This window comes from Podarcis muralis, chromosome 8, assembly GCF_964188315.1.
Source record: "Podarcis muralis chromosome 8, rPodMur119.hap1.1, whole genome shotgun sequence".
Lineage (NCBI taxonomy): Eukaryota > Metazoa > Chordata > Lepidosauria > Squamata > Lacertidae > Podarcis > Podarcis muralis.
The window spans coordinates 6,360,735-6,379,478 of NC_135662.1; the positions used below are offsets into that span (position 1 = coordinate 6,360,735).

Genomic DNA, 18,744 nt, shown 5'->3' on the forward strand with positions numbered 1-18,744 from the left:
TAATAATTTTTCTGTTGTGAACCACCCTGGGATCTTCAGATGGAAGGACAGTATATATTATTATTAATAATAGTTTTCAGCTAAACAGAACTTTTCTGCTACCTTGCAGGACATTATATCAGGTTTCCCAAGATTGGTGCCTTCCAGATGTTTCGGATTACAGCTCCCATCAATCCCTGACCATTAGCCATCCTGGCTGAAGTTGGTGGGAGTTGGAGCCCAAACATCTGGAGGACATCAGTTCGTAGAAGGTTGCATTAGGTCATCCAGAGCAGCTGGGTGGTATAGCACGCTTTGCATTCAGGAGGCCCCTGGCAACTCCAGCAAAAAGAGCCAGGGTAGCAGGTGGCGAGAGATCTCTGCCAGAGACCCCGGAGGGCTGCTGCTAGTAAGTAGGCAATGCTGCCCTAGATGGACAAAAATTCTGACCCAGTATGTATCCTGTGTTGCTTGTTATTGCCTCTTCCGGTACAAAACTGCATCTTAATTCTAGATAAGAGGACTTGATGGATTTCTGTTTGGCAGTCCGTACACATGTGAGGTTCTCAGTGCGACCCCTTAAATGAAAAGCAAGAGCTTGTACAGTGGTACTTACACTTACATTTACCTCCGGTTATGTATCCTTTGGGATACGTGTGCGGCAAACCTGGAAGTATTTTTCCAGATTTTGCCGCATGCACAGAAGCGGCACCTCCGGATACGCACACCTTGGGATCCGACCAGAGCTCCAGAATGGATCCCGTGCTCAACCGGAGGTACCACTGCACTTTGGAATTTGGAAAGCTCTGTGATAGGGTCTAGGATAGTATATTCTGGATCCTAACCAGCATTCACTAGACCCTATGCACTCGAAAGCCCACACTAAATGTACATTCTCCGTAATATTTGATCTCAAACATGAGAGAGTTCAAGTAAATCCTCCCATCCCTGTTTTCTTTTGTACAAAAAAAAGAATAACGCAATGTAGCTATGCTAGATGGCAATAGGTTTAAGTTTGAAATAATCGGTAGGCTTTAGCCTGGTTGTATTAATGAAATCTAAATTTTAAAGACAACCATAGGTGCAATATTATTCCAATTTGCATAAACATTCTTAAAAGTAGAGTCTCATTTTATTGATTTTAAAATTTTATTTACCTGTCCATTGGGTACAGAGTGCTGGATTCTATGCTGGTTGTCAGAATTGGAAGCCCAAATTAATCAGGGGCCACTGTGGTCACTCTCTCCTTAGTGCCAGATAAAAATCAGGGGCTGGAATGGGTGGTATTCCAGAAGTCATTGGCAAGAGGAATGCTTGCAGTTATTGAGAGAGAGAAAATAATAATGGTTTTCCACCCTGGCACTCTTGACAAATATACCTGAGAATTAAATATGGCAGTTCAGTAGAGCAAGTTGAGAAGTTCTTATATTTGAGATTAACTTTCTCTGTGTCTGCTTCGTGGGCTCCATCCATTGCCAGAACTAAATATGAAAGGCTTGCCAGTGAACGCGGTTGATATTCTTAAGCCCATGGAAATATGTGCAGCCAACTGGGGAAAAAACAAGGCAATAGTAGGAACCCACAACGAAGCTTGCTTGTAAAATAACGTCGCTCAAAACAGAAAATAGCCAGACTAGGATCTATGAAAATTTCACTCAGAAAGGGGAGATTGGCCCCAGTTGCCACATATTGCAGGATGCATGTCCTCTGAGCCAAATCTCCCTGTCCCTATTCCCTGTTTCAGTCTCTCCCAGCTAGCAAAGGGCAGTTTACAATCTCAGACTCAAATCTGAAACCTTCATTGGCATATAGACAAGATTCCGAAAGGTTCAGTAGAATAAAATCGCTCGGCAAAGTCTGCATCTAATGATGAAAATACTGTTGTATAACATTCACGAATCCCCATGGCGTGTTGCAGAAACCTGGCTGCTATCGCCATCTTATCCTTGTCCCAAGTAAACATTAGGAAGGCTACCTTGCAATTCGTCTTACTGGCACTCCCTGCTAACAACCAACTGATGAATGTATTTAGATCGAATTTTCTGATACAAGGGGCAGTGCAAAAGTTCTATAGGTTCTATAGGACTCTGTCTACAGGGGATAGTCTCTCTGCGAGTGGCATTTTCTGGAATCTCCTGTAGTATTGCTCTCTCCCTGTTGCACTCACTGCCCCTGGGCCTGCTAGATTTTGCCTGAGATGCTATTTGACCCCCCTGTATTTTTCAGCAAGGGTCAAGACCACCTCCTACCTACCTTCCGCACTCCCTGCACCACCTTTGTTTAGGCTTCAAGGCCATGCACTTGTGGCTTAACCTCTTGAAATAGAGTCAAGAGTGGATTTCACGCTCTTTATTCAGCTCATAGCGGTGAGGAGGAATGGGAGTTGCCCCAGAATGTCTGCTTTATATACATTATGTACACAATGGGCCCCACGTGATTGGCTAATTCCGGGATTCTTCTGTAGGTTGCGGATTCACTTCCACCTGGAGCTGGATTGGGTGGCTCCTGTGGACCAATCAGACTGCTGCATTCTGAATCCTATTGTTCTAGGACCAATCAGACTGCTGCATCTTGGATCCTATTCAACTCAGTACATAACACTCTTTACTATGCATAAGCAAGCATTAGCAATATTACATTACTTGAGTCACCTTACCACTGTCCAATTCTCATCTGGTGCATTTACAGTCATACCTCGGGTTACAGACGCTTCAGGTTGTGTTTTTCTGGGTTACGGACTGCCAAAACCCGGAAGTACCAGAACGGGTTACTTCCGTTTTCAGTGCTTGCGCATGCGCAGAAACGCTGAATTGCGCTTTGCGCATGCACAGAAGCGCTGAATTGCAACATACACAGATACGGGTTGCGAACGTCCATCCCACGCGGATCACGTTCGCAACCCGAGCGTCCACTGTATTTTCATTTACTTTTGAAAATGCATTTGTGTTCTCATTTTGCATTCTTACGTTGCAGACCGCCCTGTGATCTTTGGATGAAGGGTGGTATGCAAATATAATAATATTTCCTCATGCAAAATAGAACCACTAAACATCTGTTGTCTCCTCCTCCTCCTCCCAAGTTCCTTTGAAGTTGTGCTTAGGGTAACTGTGACTTTTGCCCGCATAGGCCTATATGCAGTTGGAGTCATCCTTCTGTTTAGTAAGCAAGGTAGAATATTTTACTTGTGTGGATGAAATGGTTCGATCTGGCACTCCCGCAGATTGAAAACTGAATACAAGAAAGAATTGCTGGCACTCCTGTGCAGGAAGGCTCAGCCACGGCTGAGAGGATTTTTGCCTGGAATGTTTCGATTCGGCCTCTCCTCTTGAGGCTTGCTTTGGCGAGTGCCAGGCTGCAAATGCAGCTTTTTCCACTCATAATTTTTGTAGCTTTAAAGGGGTAGACAAACGCCCACATTATACTTACTTCTCAGTGTAAGATATTGAAAACCAGCCTCGCTGTTTGTTTGAATGCTGTGCAGAAAGGAGGTTAAAGGCAGCTCTGACAGGGGAAATAGATCCTCCTCTTTCAAAATGAAGGAACTGCAGCTTCTGAAAATGTTTATATCGGCCAACATATGCCCAGAGAATTTATTCAGTAGGTGCATTTGCTAACAGCATTCCGGTTGGTGGAACAAGCAGCCATCTTCCCTTATTGTGTGAAGCCCTGCATCTGAAAAAGGAAGCTATTTTGGTTTGCTGAGTATCTCTTTTGCCAGAACTGGGTTTTATGCATATTTCACAGTGAATTTGGACAAATTGGATTGATGACTTAAGTTATTCACAGTATCACTGGCTGCTTTTTTTGCTAGATGTTATCTGTAGCAAATAATCTTTAAGAGGCTGGTAAGTGCCCACAATACTCCCACAATGCTTATCCTCTTACAGTGTAGCTTATATATGTGTGTGTAAAAGTCAAACGTGTTTGTCTTTCTACTGCAATCTTAGCTTTTGACACAGGCCCCCTTCTCTTTTAATTTGGTGGAATTAACATCAGCATTGCCGGACTAAAGCTTTGGAAGAATTGCAATTACCCATCTTCAAAGTACACACATTCACCACTTCCAGAATTTGCCTCTGGGGCTTTTTACGGCCTGTTTACTTTTTTGAGTTCTCTGTGAGTGTTTCCACACAGAGATACTGAGACATGGTTTCACATACTTCCTATAGCTGAGGTGCATTGTTGTGTTTTTTTGAATTGGAATAAAAGCCGCATTTCTACTCTACACCCCAAAATAATTTTAAAGAGTGTCTAGCAATTCACTGCCTCCAGAAGAGTCCGTCTGTTTGTGTCACTGCATGAATTATTGGCCTGGGAGGTGGTCTTTTTCCTGTTGGAAGGAGGCAATGTCTCGAGAACAGCAAGTCCTTGCACTGCCACATTGGGCTTCCTTCAACAGTTGGTAACTCTACTGGATTGGAAGCAATTGAATGATCCCACTTTATCCAATGCAGAAAACCGCATCTAGATAAGACTGATAAGACTGACATTATGATGATGATGGGAGAGAGGCAAAGCTCATGGTGGAGGTCATGTGGAGATGCACGTGGTATCCTTCTCTAGGTGGATACTTTGGGACCACATCTTAATTAATTTTATTAATTAAGATGTGGTCCCTAAACGGCCTTGGTCCTGTATACCTGAAGGAGCGTCTCCACCCCCATCGTTCAGCCCGGACACTGAGATCCAGCGCCGAGGGCCTTCTGGTGGTTCCCTCATTGCGAGAAGGGAGGTTACAGGGAACCAGGCAGAGGGCCTTCTCGGTAGTGGCGCCTGCCCTGTGGAACGCCCTCCCAGCAGATGTCAAGGCAATAAACAACTATTTTACTTTTAGAAGACAACTGAAGGCAGCCCTCTTTAGGGAAGTTTTTAATGTCTAATGCTGTATTGTTTTTAATATTCAGTTGGAAGCCGCCCAGAGTGGTTGGGGAAAGTCAGCCAGATGGGCGGGGTATAAATAATAAATTATTATTATTATTATTATTATTATTATTATTATTATTATTATTATTATTTATTATGACAGCACACAATATTATTACTACTACTACTACTAAGAAGGAAGAAGTCAAACTTCTGGACTGGATGGTAGCGGGGAGAACTGGGTTACCTTAAGTTGTCGTGAGCCCTCTATTGATTGTCACAATGCACTGATTGTTTCCTCCTTTTGCATTTAAGATGCCCTGAGGTTTGTCGGTCTCATCACTATAGACGTTGCCTGGGTAAAACTCTTTACTGTGCCTCTTCATTTGCTCTGCTTGAGGAAGGGAAGCCAGCTGTGTTAATGCCTAGACTGCTTGAATGACAGGTAAAAAATGGCCACCCAATGGGTCGCTTGCAATAATGTTGTCTGAGAATGCTTAGACGTTTAATAAAAATTACCGGGTTTGTATTTTTCAGACCTTCGCTGTCTTTCCAGCGCAGAGTAACTGATAATTAGTTTTCTTTTGTAATGCATGAAAGGAGAGCCCTTAATTGCCAGCCTCTATGAGCAACTATCTCGTGGCCATTTATATAAGCTCATAAGCATGCGTTGGTTCATTTAATTTTGTTCAGATTTTTTTTCCTTGCTGCTCACTTTGGTCATATTCAAAAAAGGTACATCTCACACCAAACATACTCAACTGCAGACAATCAAATTAAAATTGAATGTATATAGCTGGTTGCAACTGACACATGGGGCTGCCTTTTCTTGTAGATGGGAGACATTTTTTGTGCCCGGTCAATTCAGACATGCAATGAGTTATGCAAATCAGTATAATTTATGCAAATACAGTTTTTCTTCATGAACTTGCTCATTTTGCTTGCAGCGGTCTGGGTAAAGTCTTTGGGTTTTGCAGAAATCTTTTTTTGCAAGGAGTGAATTGGAAATGGAAAATAACCTGAGTAATGCAGGCAGAGTTGAATAAACTTAAACTGCTTTTAAAATCAGACACGAGTCCTTGGCCTCTTCTAGATTGCAGTGGTCTTTGGCATGCAAATCCAGCTTGTAGCGAAGGTGCAACAAATGTCACACTTAGCAGAGGGTTGGTGGCATCCCAGGATGGGAATAAGGGGCCAACAGTGATAAGGGCCTGTGGTACAGTGATGTCTGAACTCATGTCTTGGCTTTTGTGTCTGTTCTGCACTGCTGTCTACCTGAAAACTCAGTAGCCTAGAGACAAAGCCACACCACAGCAAGATATGTAGTACAGTGGTACCTTGGTTCTCAAACACCTTCGTGCTCAAACAACTTGGAACCCAAACATTGCAAACCCAGAAGTAAGTGTTCTGGTTTGCAAACTTTTTTCGGAAGCCGAACATGCTCCATTTTCAAAACAAAAAAAATTCCTTCCAGTAGCACCTTAAAGACCAACTTAAAGACCAACTAAGTTAGTTCTTGGTATGAGCTTTCGTGTGCATGCACACTTCTTCAGATACACACTGTGTATGTTCTTCAGATATACACTGTGTATCTGAAGAAGTGTGCATGCACACGAAAGCTCATACCAAGAACTAACTTAGTTGGTCTTTAAGGTGCTACTGGAAGGAATTTTTTTTGTTTTGACTATGGCAGACCAACACGGCTACCTATCTGTAACTGTGTATCTGAAGAAGTGTGCATGCACACGAAAGCTCATACCAAGAACTAACTTAGTTGGTCTTTAAGGTGCTACTGGAAGGAATTTTTTTTGTTTTGACTATGGCAGACCAACACGGCTACCTATCTGTAAATGCTCCATTTTGAGTGTTACGCTTCCAATTTGAGTGCCACACTTCTGTTTTGAGTGTTATGCTGAGGTCTGTCTGTTTTTGCTATTTATTTTGCGTTTTTGTTATTGTGGCACTCTTTTTTGTTTTTGTGACTATGTGGAACCCAGTTCAGCTACTGATTGATTGATTGATTGATTGATTGATTGATTGGTCGATTGCATGACTACACTACATTGTTTATTGCTTTCATTTTATGGATCAGTGGTCTCGTTAGATAGTAAAATTCATGTTAAATTGCTGTTTTAGGGGTTGTTTTTAAAAGTCTGGAACGGATTAATCCGTTTTGCATTGCTTTCTATGGGAAAGCACGCCTTGATTTAGAAACGCTTTGGTTTTAGAACGGACTTCCAGAACGGATTAAGTTTGAGAACCAAGGTACCACTGTACATATGTACTAAAGGTTGTGCATGAATCACAGAACTGGAGGGTTAGAAGGGACCCTATTCCAACCCCCTGCAGTGAGTGACGCTGTAGTTTCTCCTTGTGGCCTTGGCTTGCGACACAGCCACCAAATGATTGGTCACACAACCGTTGAGGTATGGGCAAGTGGCTTTGGTTTGGTGATGACTCTTGAGGTAAGCCTTCCCTGTTTCCATATGGAATTTGACATTTATCCATTAGAATACGGGTAGTTTTAGGAAAGGGAAGCCTCATGTAATCATCACACAGAAATCCTACAGCAGTTAAGACGCAAAGCATCCCATCCCATAGCTGCTGATCCCCAAAAGAGGACAAATTCTGGGTCTGGAGAGTTACTGCATGCATCCATACAGGCTGGTAAAGAGAGATGTTGTCAATATTATGAGACTAGAAGCAAGTCACATCTTGCTCACTCTCTCTCCATTATGAGGCAATGGGCCATGATGAAAGAACTCTCACATTTCAAGCTGGTAACAAGGGGCACACAAAGGGACTCTTGTAATCTGAGAGCGTACACCCATGGGTGATACCTGCAATATTAGATGCTGAAAGATAGCATCTCTGAGATAATTCCCTATTCGCAAAGCTCTAAAGGCATGCCACTCCCTGGCCTATGCAGCACAGCACACACTGGGTGCTGTTGTCATGCTTGGCTCAGGGAGCCAGGCAAATAACTGCCTTCCTTCTGTCCTCCTTGGGCAAGCGCCGTCTGAACGGCAACTGCAGGATTTTGAAGCATTAAAATGGCACATCTGGTTTGCAGAATCTGAGCAACACGGGTGCACCATTGAAGTACGCAGGTGTACAGTTCCTGGGCCTGCCACACAAATGAGCCTTAACGTTGAAGTTTCGATTTACAGAGGTTCACTTCTGCATAGGTTGCTTTTCGGTGTTGGCATTCAGGTTCTCAGGGCCTCCTGAGCCTTGAGCCTAAGCCAGAAAGTTTCTTCATGACATCAGAACAATGGCAGATCGGTAGGATAGATTTGATATCCAGGACTCCTATAACATCAGCATCTGAGGATTAAGAGAAGCAAAGGGGAGACCACAGGTATCTGATACAAGAATCCAGGATCAATAGGCACCACTGGCCCTTGATTCTTCCCATTTGCAAATCTAATCCGTCTTGTGGACCTTTGCAATGACCATACAATCTTTCCGTAAGTTAGGGTGTCTTATAAAGGGATCGCTAATTGTGATAGTCTTGCTTTAAATAGTCTTTCTTAAATGTTTGCCCTTGTAATCAATAATTGGCATAAGGTATAATTAAACCTGCTAACCTTTGCCTGGCAGCAAGACAGATCATGAAAAGTCAATGTCTTCCTTATCTTAGGGGATGTGAACAGACACGATACTACAGTTGCAGCCAAAGTTTTATTGCCCTTCCAGGCCATTGCAAAATGCTAGAGAAGCAAGACTCTGATGGGCATGAAGGCAAAGGGTGTTGCAATCTAACTTAGGAATATTGAAAATGGGTCATCATTTACAAGTGCTCCCCAAGGCCCAGGGAGATCCCTGTGGAGGCAATTCATCCATGCTTCTTCATGTGTTCGGTGTTAGCATACGACCCCGTTTTCCTTCAAAATGCAACTTTTCATTCCAGCCGCTTGGCCTTGTCCGGTTAGGTGCAGATCAGCCAGTTGCCTTGCCTTGATGGATGGACTAATCACACTCCTATTTGTCTCTGAGTACCAAACTGTTCACTCAGTCAGGATCCTGCTGGAATGTCTATAGTGATCCACACTCATTAGGAGCCCTGCAGGATCAGACCAAAGGTCCATCTTTTTCAGCATCCTGCTTCCCATAGTGACCAGTTAGATGCCTTGGCGAAGCCCACGAACAGGGTGTAAAGACATGGACGCATTCTGTGACTTTCTTCCCCTGGACGTCTTGGATTCACTGCCATGCCGTCACTTAAGCATGGAGGTTCCATACAAGCAACATTGGTATGCCTAGCCAGCCACCACTTGTATGAATGAGGATTGTATTCAGGCCTCGGCCTAAATAGAGCAGAACTTGGAGTATCACTTCACACGCCTTGCCTTGTGCCAGCCTTGCAGGAGATCTTATTGCTAGCAAAGTTAGAAAACAACAACCTGGATCTTATTAGGTTGCGTGAGCTCATTCCCATAGGATTTAGATCGTTGTTGGACAAAACTTGCTGTGTTCATCCATTCCTGAAATGTAGGAGTTTGAAATTCAGTGCGCGGTTACTCATTTTGGACTGATGCTTCTCTTATCAGCACTTTTTATATTCAGAAGGTGTAAGTTAGTTCTTTTGTTTCAACTTCATATCATACAATTCTAGAGTTGGAAGGGACCCTGTCTTTATGCATTAGTTAGTATTTCTATCAAGGCACTACAACTCAACGCCTACACCCATTATTACAACAGTGATTCTCTTCTACATATTTAAGTAATCTAGCCATTGGTATCTTGGTGGCCACTATTAGCTCTCTTTTTCCGTTTTTAAATCATCGCTGCCAATAGTTGCAACAAGTCCAGTTACTATTATGGAACAGTAGTAGAATTGTGCATGTCTGAATAATCATGCTTCTAGTTCTGCGGACATTTGATTCCTGCTTTCAACAAGCAGCCTACAGTGCTGCATGGCAAGCTGATTTTGAAACCGAGGGAACTTCAAAAGTGGCTTGTGATGTGGCCTGGAGGTCTGCTTTTGAGAAGGAGCAGCCTTAACCTGTAGCTCTTTAGATCCTGAACACAGAGCATGACAATTTCCCTGAAATATCTGGAATATTGTAGCTGCCGTGTCCATGCAGAATTTGGCGAAATATACTGGAAAATCCGTATGTATGGCAGTGTCGGTTTTGCAAAAAAAAAAAGGTCAACAACTTCGGCCTCAAAGAAGCTCAAAGCTCAACAATTTTCCTTTCTGGATTTTCACTTTTTGAAAAAAGGCAACCCTACCCTATGCATAACCAGGTTTGCGTTTTGCAAGTGACTTAAAAAGCAAGCACATAATTCGGCATCATTTCTTGTTAGAGGAGCAGATTTTTATTTTTTATACAAAACAATTCGCAGTGTCAGTTCCTGTTGAAAATTAGGTCAGAGTCGCAGGTTTCTTGAACTGCTATAGCCCTGTGATAAGCTCCACACTTGAATAACAGAAGCTGAAATATTTGTCCACAAGGATCTGCATTCACATCCCAGTGAAGTCTCCCTTTTGCCATTCATTTACTCCTGTTTAATGTGATTGCCTGTTTGGTTTGCATGTGAGCTGGGTTTCCTTACCAGCACATCCCCACCAGCAATGCATGCAGCTTTGATGTACGGCTAGATCAATGTGGAATAATTGAGCTAATAAATGGGCATCTCCAGTCGAGGACTCTTCTTCCCCGGTTTCTAAAAGTCTCTTAACGGTTGTGCAATAGCACATTTCACTTGTTGGGCTCCCATCTTGTTTGTTGTGGAGGAGACTCGTACCGAGCACAACTGCCAAACAAGGTCAGCAACAGCAGAACATATCTGCATAAAGTATCGTGAGTGTTTATGACTAAGGAATCTGCCAGATCATTTCATATCTTTGAAATCATCGTTGGGGAGATTATAGGCCTGAACTTGCATGTTTGTGCATCTTTCTGACCTAGAAAGATAAACCATTGTTGTCATTTGTGATCCACTGATAATGGATGGAGATAACAGTCCCAGCATTGAATTTCCAGAAAGTGGTGGAGGTGCGGGGAACTGAAACATGGGGATGTTATCATCATTTCACCTTCTTGCAGTCCACAGTGCTTTCTTTGATGCATGTATATTGGTGCATCATAATCTGTGCAGAATTAGATGCAAATTGGACAGAGCAGAGAATCATTAAATAACTCAGATTGGCATTAGCTCACTGTAAACAGTGTTGACGTCCTAAATTAGGGCTGTACGCTTTAGTCACTGAAAGCTATCATTTGTTCTTTAAGCAAATCATATAGTTAAATGAACAGCTAGATTTGAGCTCTCAAACCTACCCTTTCTGGACAACCCCGGTGTATGCTACTTGCATCCTAGAAGTCTGCACAACGATACTGATATATAATTAACAACCAGTGCAACTCTGATCCTTACCAGGACTAGCAAGTGTTATGTTTGATGGTTGTTTACTCCCAGATATCAACTTACAAATTGCTTTTTAAAATTGCTTTTTAAAAAAGGCCGTCTCTGCCCTCAGGCTTAGCCTTTAAAAAATGACACAAAAAGAAGGTGGATCGAGAGGGTGGAGGAAATAGGCATATTTGAGTACTTGTTCTCAGTTACAGAAACTTTTTTGAACTGTAATTGGGTACAGCCTGATCAGGAGAATTGAACAGCCACAGCCCTTTCAGCTGCCTCAAGATGCTTGACAAAGTTGAGGACATCTGTTGGATCCACCTTGCTGAAGCTTAGTAGGTCTGGGTCGTTGAATTCCTTGAAGAAAATATAAATGTACTAAATAATGTAATAAAAGTCACTTAACATGGAGCCATAGATTCCATGGAGCTATGTGTTCACACTGAGAGCATAATTTGGGGACATGTCCATAAGCGTGGTGGAAGAGGCCTTGATTTGAGTTCATTTACATTCCTAGAACAGGGAGAGGAGATGTGCCATATTTTTCGCTCTATAAGACGCACCAGACCACAAGACGCACCTAGTTTTTAGAGGAAAACAAAAAAAATATTCTGAATCTCAGAAGCCAGAATAGCAAGAGGGATCGCTGTGCAGTGAAAGCAGCAATCCCTCTTGCTGTTCTGGCTTCTGGGATAGCTGCGCAGCCTGCATTCACTCCATAAGACGCACACACATTTCCCCTTACTTTCTAGGAGGGAAAAAGTGAGTCTTATAGAGCAAAAAATACGGTACCTTGTCTCAAGGTGCTCTGATGGTCTGTGACTTGCAGAGTGGATTTGATTTAAATCAAATCGATTTAAATCACTAGTCAGTAAAACTTGATTTAAATCAATTTTTTAACAGAAAGACTCATTCTTGCTGGTATAATCTTAATATTTACAGCCAGATGAAGGTTTCATTTTTGGAATAATAAATTTTCAGAGTAGGTTTTACGGTTATATCAAAAATTACTGATTTGGTTGTACTATGAGAAATAAATAGACAGATAATGATGAAATTATTGTGAGGTTTAATAAGTTAACTGTTTATATTTGGAGAACTTTTCTGCTGTACTTTATTGGAAGGAGAAAAATAATCATTAATAACAATTAAAACAATTTTATTTAACTAAAACAATAACATTACAGCATACGTATTAATGTTTCTAAACTGATGTGGTTAAGCACATTTTTTAATAAGAAACTTAGACTGAGTTTTAGCACACATGAAAAACTTAAAACAAATCCTTCTTTCCTGATGAATAGCCTTTGGACTATAGTGTAACTTAAATAGAAAACTATAGAAAGATTTTTTCCTCCATAAGCATTTTATTTTAAAAATCCAATTTAAATTTTTAAAATCCAATTTTTTTAAAAAAATATAGAAACCATTGATATTTCTCCACCCTGGTGACTTGCCTTTTGTCCTTCTTTGCAGATTAATCAGCCACTCGATGGGGATTACCAGTGGAGCAGCTGTTTGTGTCACCTTTCCACCTTTGTGTAGCAAGCAAAACAACTTCAGCACCTCTTCAATAATAATTATGAAACTGGTATTAACTGAATGGCAATTATGGATTTTTAACTCTAGTTCACAGTAAGCAAAACTCAAGCCCAGCAAGCCATATGTTGAATTTCCTACCAAATATAGCTTTTTGTTCCTCTGAATGTTTCAACGCCTACACACGAAATTGATGACGGAACCTGTTCGTAACGAGGGGAATTACAAATATTGCTTGCACGAGGAACGCGACGCCATCAGAAAGAGAAGACACCGTAACTTATCGTTAGAGATGATAGTGTTATTTATATAGGTAGAATAAATAAATAAATATATAAATATATATATTATATATATTTTTTATGGTAATGAAAATGGCTCCCCAGAATGCTGACTCGGAATCTATGCAAGTTCAAGAGCTACCCGTGGTTCAGCTTCAGAAACCGGAAAACGAGAATGAGAGTAAGGAAGAGACCATAAGCGAAGGATCCATAGACCGGATACCTGTACGTCTCTGGGTGATGCACGGGGCCGTGATGTTTGGCAGAGAATTCTGTTACGCCATGGAGACAGCTTTGGTGACGCCAGTATTGTTACAAATTGGTAAGTGGAATTGCATAACCATGAACGGCCGCCATCTTGCATCCTCTGTTATCCATGAAACAGCAGGACAAGTTGGCCCTCTGGAGTTGTTCTCTGATTTTGCTGTACCCACCCCTTCAAGAGGCAAGCAGAGACCACAGGATACAAGCCACTGGTTCTCAGTAACCGACTCCTGTGTTGGAACCATCAATCCACATCAGTGTAACCGGGAGCCATGCGGGTTGAGTGGATCATGCGATTACTTTCCATACCAGTGTCTTGGCTCCAAGGGAGGTGCCATGCTGACGTGAGAAGTAACCCCATCATCCAGCCACCCAACCCAGTTTGCCTCCCTGTGGGCCAGCCAATCGCCATGCTGCAGTGGTTTAGGGATCGGTTTCAAGTCAAAAGTATCATTCAACAAAACCCTAGTTCAGGAAGGAATATCCAAACCCTACAAGGCTGGTATGGTGGGGTTGGGAGTTAGAAGGGACTATAACTATCACTGAATCAGGCAGGTTTGTAGGTATCATATGAAGAAATTAACTGATCCCATTATTGGTGTGTTTGTATTTCCTAAGAGTTAGCTTAATTTTTCTGCTTTCTGTGCCTTCCCTTTCCCTTTTTTTACCTTCATCCTTAGAGGACTTGCAAAACTTTTAACTTCTGGCAGGGTGGATTTGATTTAAATCAAATTGATTTAAATCACGATTTAAATCACTAGTCAGTGAAACTTGATTTAATTTTTTTTTTTAATTACATAAAGGCTCATTCTTGCTGGTATAATCTTAATAGTTACAACGAGATGAAGGTTTCATTTTTGGAATAATAAATTTTCAGAGTAGGTTTTACAGTTATATCAAAAATTACTGATTTGGTTATACTATTAGAAATACATAGATAATTATGAAATTATTGTGAGGTTTAATAAGTTAACTATTTATATTTGGACAACTTTTCTGCTGTACTTTATTGGAAGGAGAAAAATAATCATTTCCTTAACAATTTAAACAATTTATTTAACTAAAACAATAACATTATAGCATATGTATACATGTTTGTTAACTGATATGGTTAAACATTTCTTATTTTAAAAAAACTTAGACTGAGTTTTAGCACAGATGAAAAACTTAAAACAAATCCTTATTTCCTGATGAATAGTCTTTGAACTATAATGTACAGTGGTACGTCGCAAGACGAATGCCTCGCAAGACAAAAAACTCGCAAGACGAAAGGGTTTTTGGTTTTTTGAGTTGCTTCGCAAGACGATTTTCCCTATGGGCTTGCTTCGCAATACGGAAACGTCTTGCAAGTTTGTTTCCTTTTTCTTAACACCGTTAATACAGTTGCGACTTGACTTCGAGGAGCAACTCATAGCACGCGGTGTGGTAGCCTTTTTTGAGGTTTTTGAAGACTTTGGTGATTTTTGAAGCTTTTCCAAAACTTTCCCGAAACCGTGCTTCGCAAGACGGAAAAAATCGCAAGACGAAAAAAATCGCGGAACAAATTAATTTCGTCTTGCGAGGCACCACTGTAACTTAAATAGAAAACTATCTTTAGAAAGATTTTTCCTCCAAAAGCATGTATTTTAAAAATCCAATTTAAATTTTAAAAATCCAATTTTTTGGATTGATTTTTAAAAAAGAATCATTTATTTTTATCCACCCTGGCTTCTGGTCAAGGCCGATATCACCAGCTGCACATCCAGCTACCTGGCAATAGATTCTGCTCCATGTTGCACTCCACTAAATTAACCCCCCTCCTACTTTCCAATACAGCCATCCCATTATTGCCTCCCCAGGTGTGCATTTGGCAATCCTAAAGGATTTAGCTCTCTGCTGTATTTGTGGGTAGGCTAGTTTGTTCCAGGCTTCAAAGGAAAGCCCAGCGTTCATTTAGTGATGTTGAAAGCAACTTTGAAGTGGCGGTGACACAAGCAGTGGTCTGGGCTACCTCGGGAATCCCTCACTCTGAGAAGGACCCCCCACCTTCCTAAGAGTAAGAGGGGAAGTGAGCATTGGGGCTACTGCCATGTTAGCAGCAGCGGAACAGCTTCCTTAGCCAAAGGAGATGGAAGCAAAGAGCCAAGGCAGTAACATTCACCTTGGGTGACATAGTGCTTTATGTTAACCTGTGCAGGACCTCCCTAAGTGTGGGGACTGGGGCGATCACCCCCATTTACCATACCCTAAGGACACTACTGGGCACACTTTTTTGTACTCATTCCTGGCCTTTTGTGGTTCTATGCCTTACCTATTGAGCCGTTCTGCTTTTTCTGAGGTTCCCCCCAGGTCATTGCAAATCCCTGTTCAAAAGCCAACTATTTCAGCTATCCTTGAAACGTCAACTGACTCGCCACACTTTTAAAGTCGCAATAATGTTGATCTTCCAGTACCGAAGTCCATCTTCTTCCAAAGTTCACTCGGCTCTTGAAGTTCACATTACTCAGCGAATAATACATAAACCAATGTCTCCTGGTGTTTTGATGGTTTGAATCTGTTGCTTCTGCAATAGGAGTACAGTAATGCTTAGAATTAGATTTCAGTTTAGATGTTCCATATGCTTGATATCTCAGCTAGCAGAGCAGTAGACTGCAGGGCAGGTGCAAAGCCTAATCTAAGTCCTCGTCTTTTTTTTTAAGAAGCCCAGGTAGAACAGTAGATCATGTCTCATTCACATATGCAAAAGAAAAGGGGCCAAGTTGCTGTGTGGCCTTGGGCAAGCCACATTTCTTACCTAACACTACCTCACACGGTGTTGCTTAGAAGCACCATTTTAGTTTTGAACCCTCAGGATAGGGTGGGAAATCTGAACAAATTAACTTATTTACATTGACTCAAGGATGTCTACACAGAGCATTTGTAATGTTAACCTTAGAGTGTGACATACATAGCATACGGGATAGTGATTATCAAAAGGGATTGATCCAAGTTGGAAGTGAGTGACGGGCAGCTCTCAGTAGTGTTGAAGACTTTATCTTAAGATGCAAGACACGTCTCCCAATTAACTGCAGATCTCTCAGACAGATTATCCACAATGAGTGAACGTTCAGCGGCTTTTGCTGCATAATTTAAAACCATCAAAAAAAATATATGGAGGCGTACAGTAGAAGGCAGAGCTTCGTTTGCGAAATGTTGCCAACATATAAGGAGCTTAGCTTGCGAAATATTGGCCTGGAAAGGTGTTTGTGCCATAACTCTTCTCGGAAATCTTTAACGCCTCTCTTTGACCCCGGTGAGCTTAATCCGGTCATAACTTGTCCAAAGACCTGTGGGTTGGATGGCTCAGAAGGAACCCAAGTTTGGACGCAGGGCAGGCTTTTACACTCACCCAAGGGTGTGCTAGTGTTCTGGCGTTAGCAACTTAAAACTGCCCCTTGAGAATTATGTGGGGCAGGTGTGCCTCCTGGGGAGAGGCCAAGGTGAGCTGCCACATACTCTTTTGGGCGGGGACTGAGAAAAGTGAGTGGAGTAACATCGGATCATTTTAACCTTTTGAATTGTAGATTAGTTTCTATGCATCCCTCTCTGATCTCTATCCAGGCAAGCACAAAGCCTTGTCAGAGGTCAAGGACACAGTCTAGACAGGCAAAAACACCCAAGGAGGGTGCAGTGTTAAGGGGTGTGGCCCGGGAGGATTCCGAGGGCCAGAACAGGGAGGCCTGGGTAGCCGCATTGGAGCCCTGGATGTGTGGTTCCCCATCCCAGTGGAGAGTGAGGGTGCGTAAAATGCACTGAACCGGTCTTTGCTACAGATGGCACCATCTCCCTTATCCAGGAGCAGAAACCTTTATCCCAGCAAGTAGGTAGATGCCAGGAGTGAGCTAGCGGGAAATCACAGTTAGTGGAGTTAACTCTTTATTAGAAAAAACAACAACAACAGGATCTGCGCAGGAGTATCCAGACTAATGAGCACAGCAACGCATCTCCAGCAGGTCTTGCCCCCGCGAAGCAGTTGCGGAGACTGGAGGTCCCCACCTCCCCACAGCTGCCAAAGGCCCCTCTTCTCCAGGGTTTACCCCAAGCAATCTTAGACTGCACCCTCTTCAGACCTCTCCTGGTTCTTCAGGGAGGAAGGGAGCTTGTCGCAGCAGGAGGGGGAGACGCCCTGGCTTCTTCACCAGCTGCACTCATCCTTGCCCCTTTGCCTCCCTCTTCTGCTTCAGCTTCTGCCACCAGTTCTGGACATCTCTCTGCCATAGACTCCTCTCACTCACTAAGCCCTGTTACCTCTCAGCTTCAAACACCTCCTCTTCCCGGACTTTGAGCCTTCTTCCCTTGGCAGTTCCCCAGCCGGCTCCTCCCCGCATTCCTCTGCACCCAGCCAGTCCAGGACAGCGGAGGAGTTATTTTATAGGCAGAGGAACTCTTTAAGATATACAGGACTCGTGCCATAATAGGTTCTGATATTTTTAAACAGTGCCGTATTAAATGCCTGGTTACCATTTACTCTTGCCATCACCTTCGGAAAAAGATGGGATAAAATGTAGATATTAGAAGAGATGATAAGTGGGTCACAGTATTGCCTTCCTCTCTGTGACCTCAACGGTGATGCTCTCTACAGCCAGTGATCTGCCTCCAGGCTGTCCTCTAAAAAACAGGACCAAGCTATGCAAATTTAGGGGGAGCGATCTCATTCATGTGCTTGTGTCTGGAAACTCATACTATGCCTTGCTTTCAACATTGAAACCTGGACTCGTGCCCTCATCGCTTTGAGGTGTGTTGGCAAGTTGGTTTCAGCAGCCCCTCATTTACATAACTCTGCATGTTAAGTAGAGTGCTGCCGACATTTATAGGTGCAGTTTCTGAAGACTTAAACGAGGGCGCTTCCACTCACATTCCATTGCAAAATGCCTCCACTGTGCTGGTGGTGGTGGGTTTTTTTCTTTTTTTGTGACTTTCGAAATTGACTTGCAGTCACCCTGGTACCAGTTGCATGGAAGAGAACCTTTGACCTCCGCTAGATAGGTCTCTCCAAACAAACCCCCCATTGTGGCCATTCATTTGCATGTGTTCTTGTTCTAAACTGCGTTACCCTTCGAACAGTACTTTCTCCAGATTGGTAGCTGGAAGCATGTAACCATATCCGGGGCCTTAGTGGCATAGCAACAAGGGAGAAAGTAAGCCCTATTTTATCAGGCAGGTTTCTCTCGCATGACTTGCTTTTCTGTTGTTCTAACCCACCCAACCCCAGGCTAGCAACTTAATAAGTAGGGGGGATGAATAGGAGTCGATTAGTGAATATAGTACACTGGGAAGCATCGGTTCTCTGGCGTTAAAGGTGGGCATGCCAAGGAGGTGCAGATAATTTCTGGGAGAAGCAACACCTCTTTCCACGTCTGGCTTGCAGCCTGAGAAGGAGTTTGGGGAATACACAGCGGGTGCCTCTCCCATGGTTGAGTGAGGATGTTGT

General features: G+C 42.6%; 1 protein-coding gene across 2 annotated transcripts in view; it reads left to right on the forward strand.

Annotated features, from left to right (window-relative positions):
• Positions 1 to 18,744, forward strand: part of SLC45A4 (solute carrier family 45 member 4) — a 90,366-nt gene that overhangs the window by 36,720 nt on the left and 34,902 nt on the right. The window contains exons 2-3 of one of the 2 annotated variants that reach the window (XM_028736066.2): positions 5,158 to 5,287; positions 12,688 to 13,353. In XM_028736066.2, the coding sequence (XP_028591899.1) occupies positions 13,113 to 13,353 (241 nt within the window). In that variant the 5' untranslated portion in view covers positions 5,158 to 5,287; positions 12,688 to 13,112. The remainder of the gene's footprint in view (positions 1 to 5,157; positions 5,288 to 12,687; positions 13,354 to 18,744) is intronic. The other variant, XM_028736069.2, reaches the window with a different exon arrangement.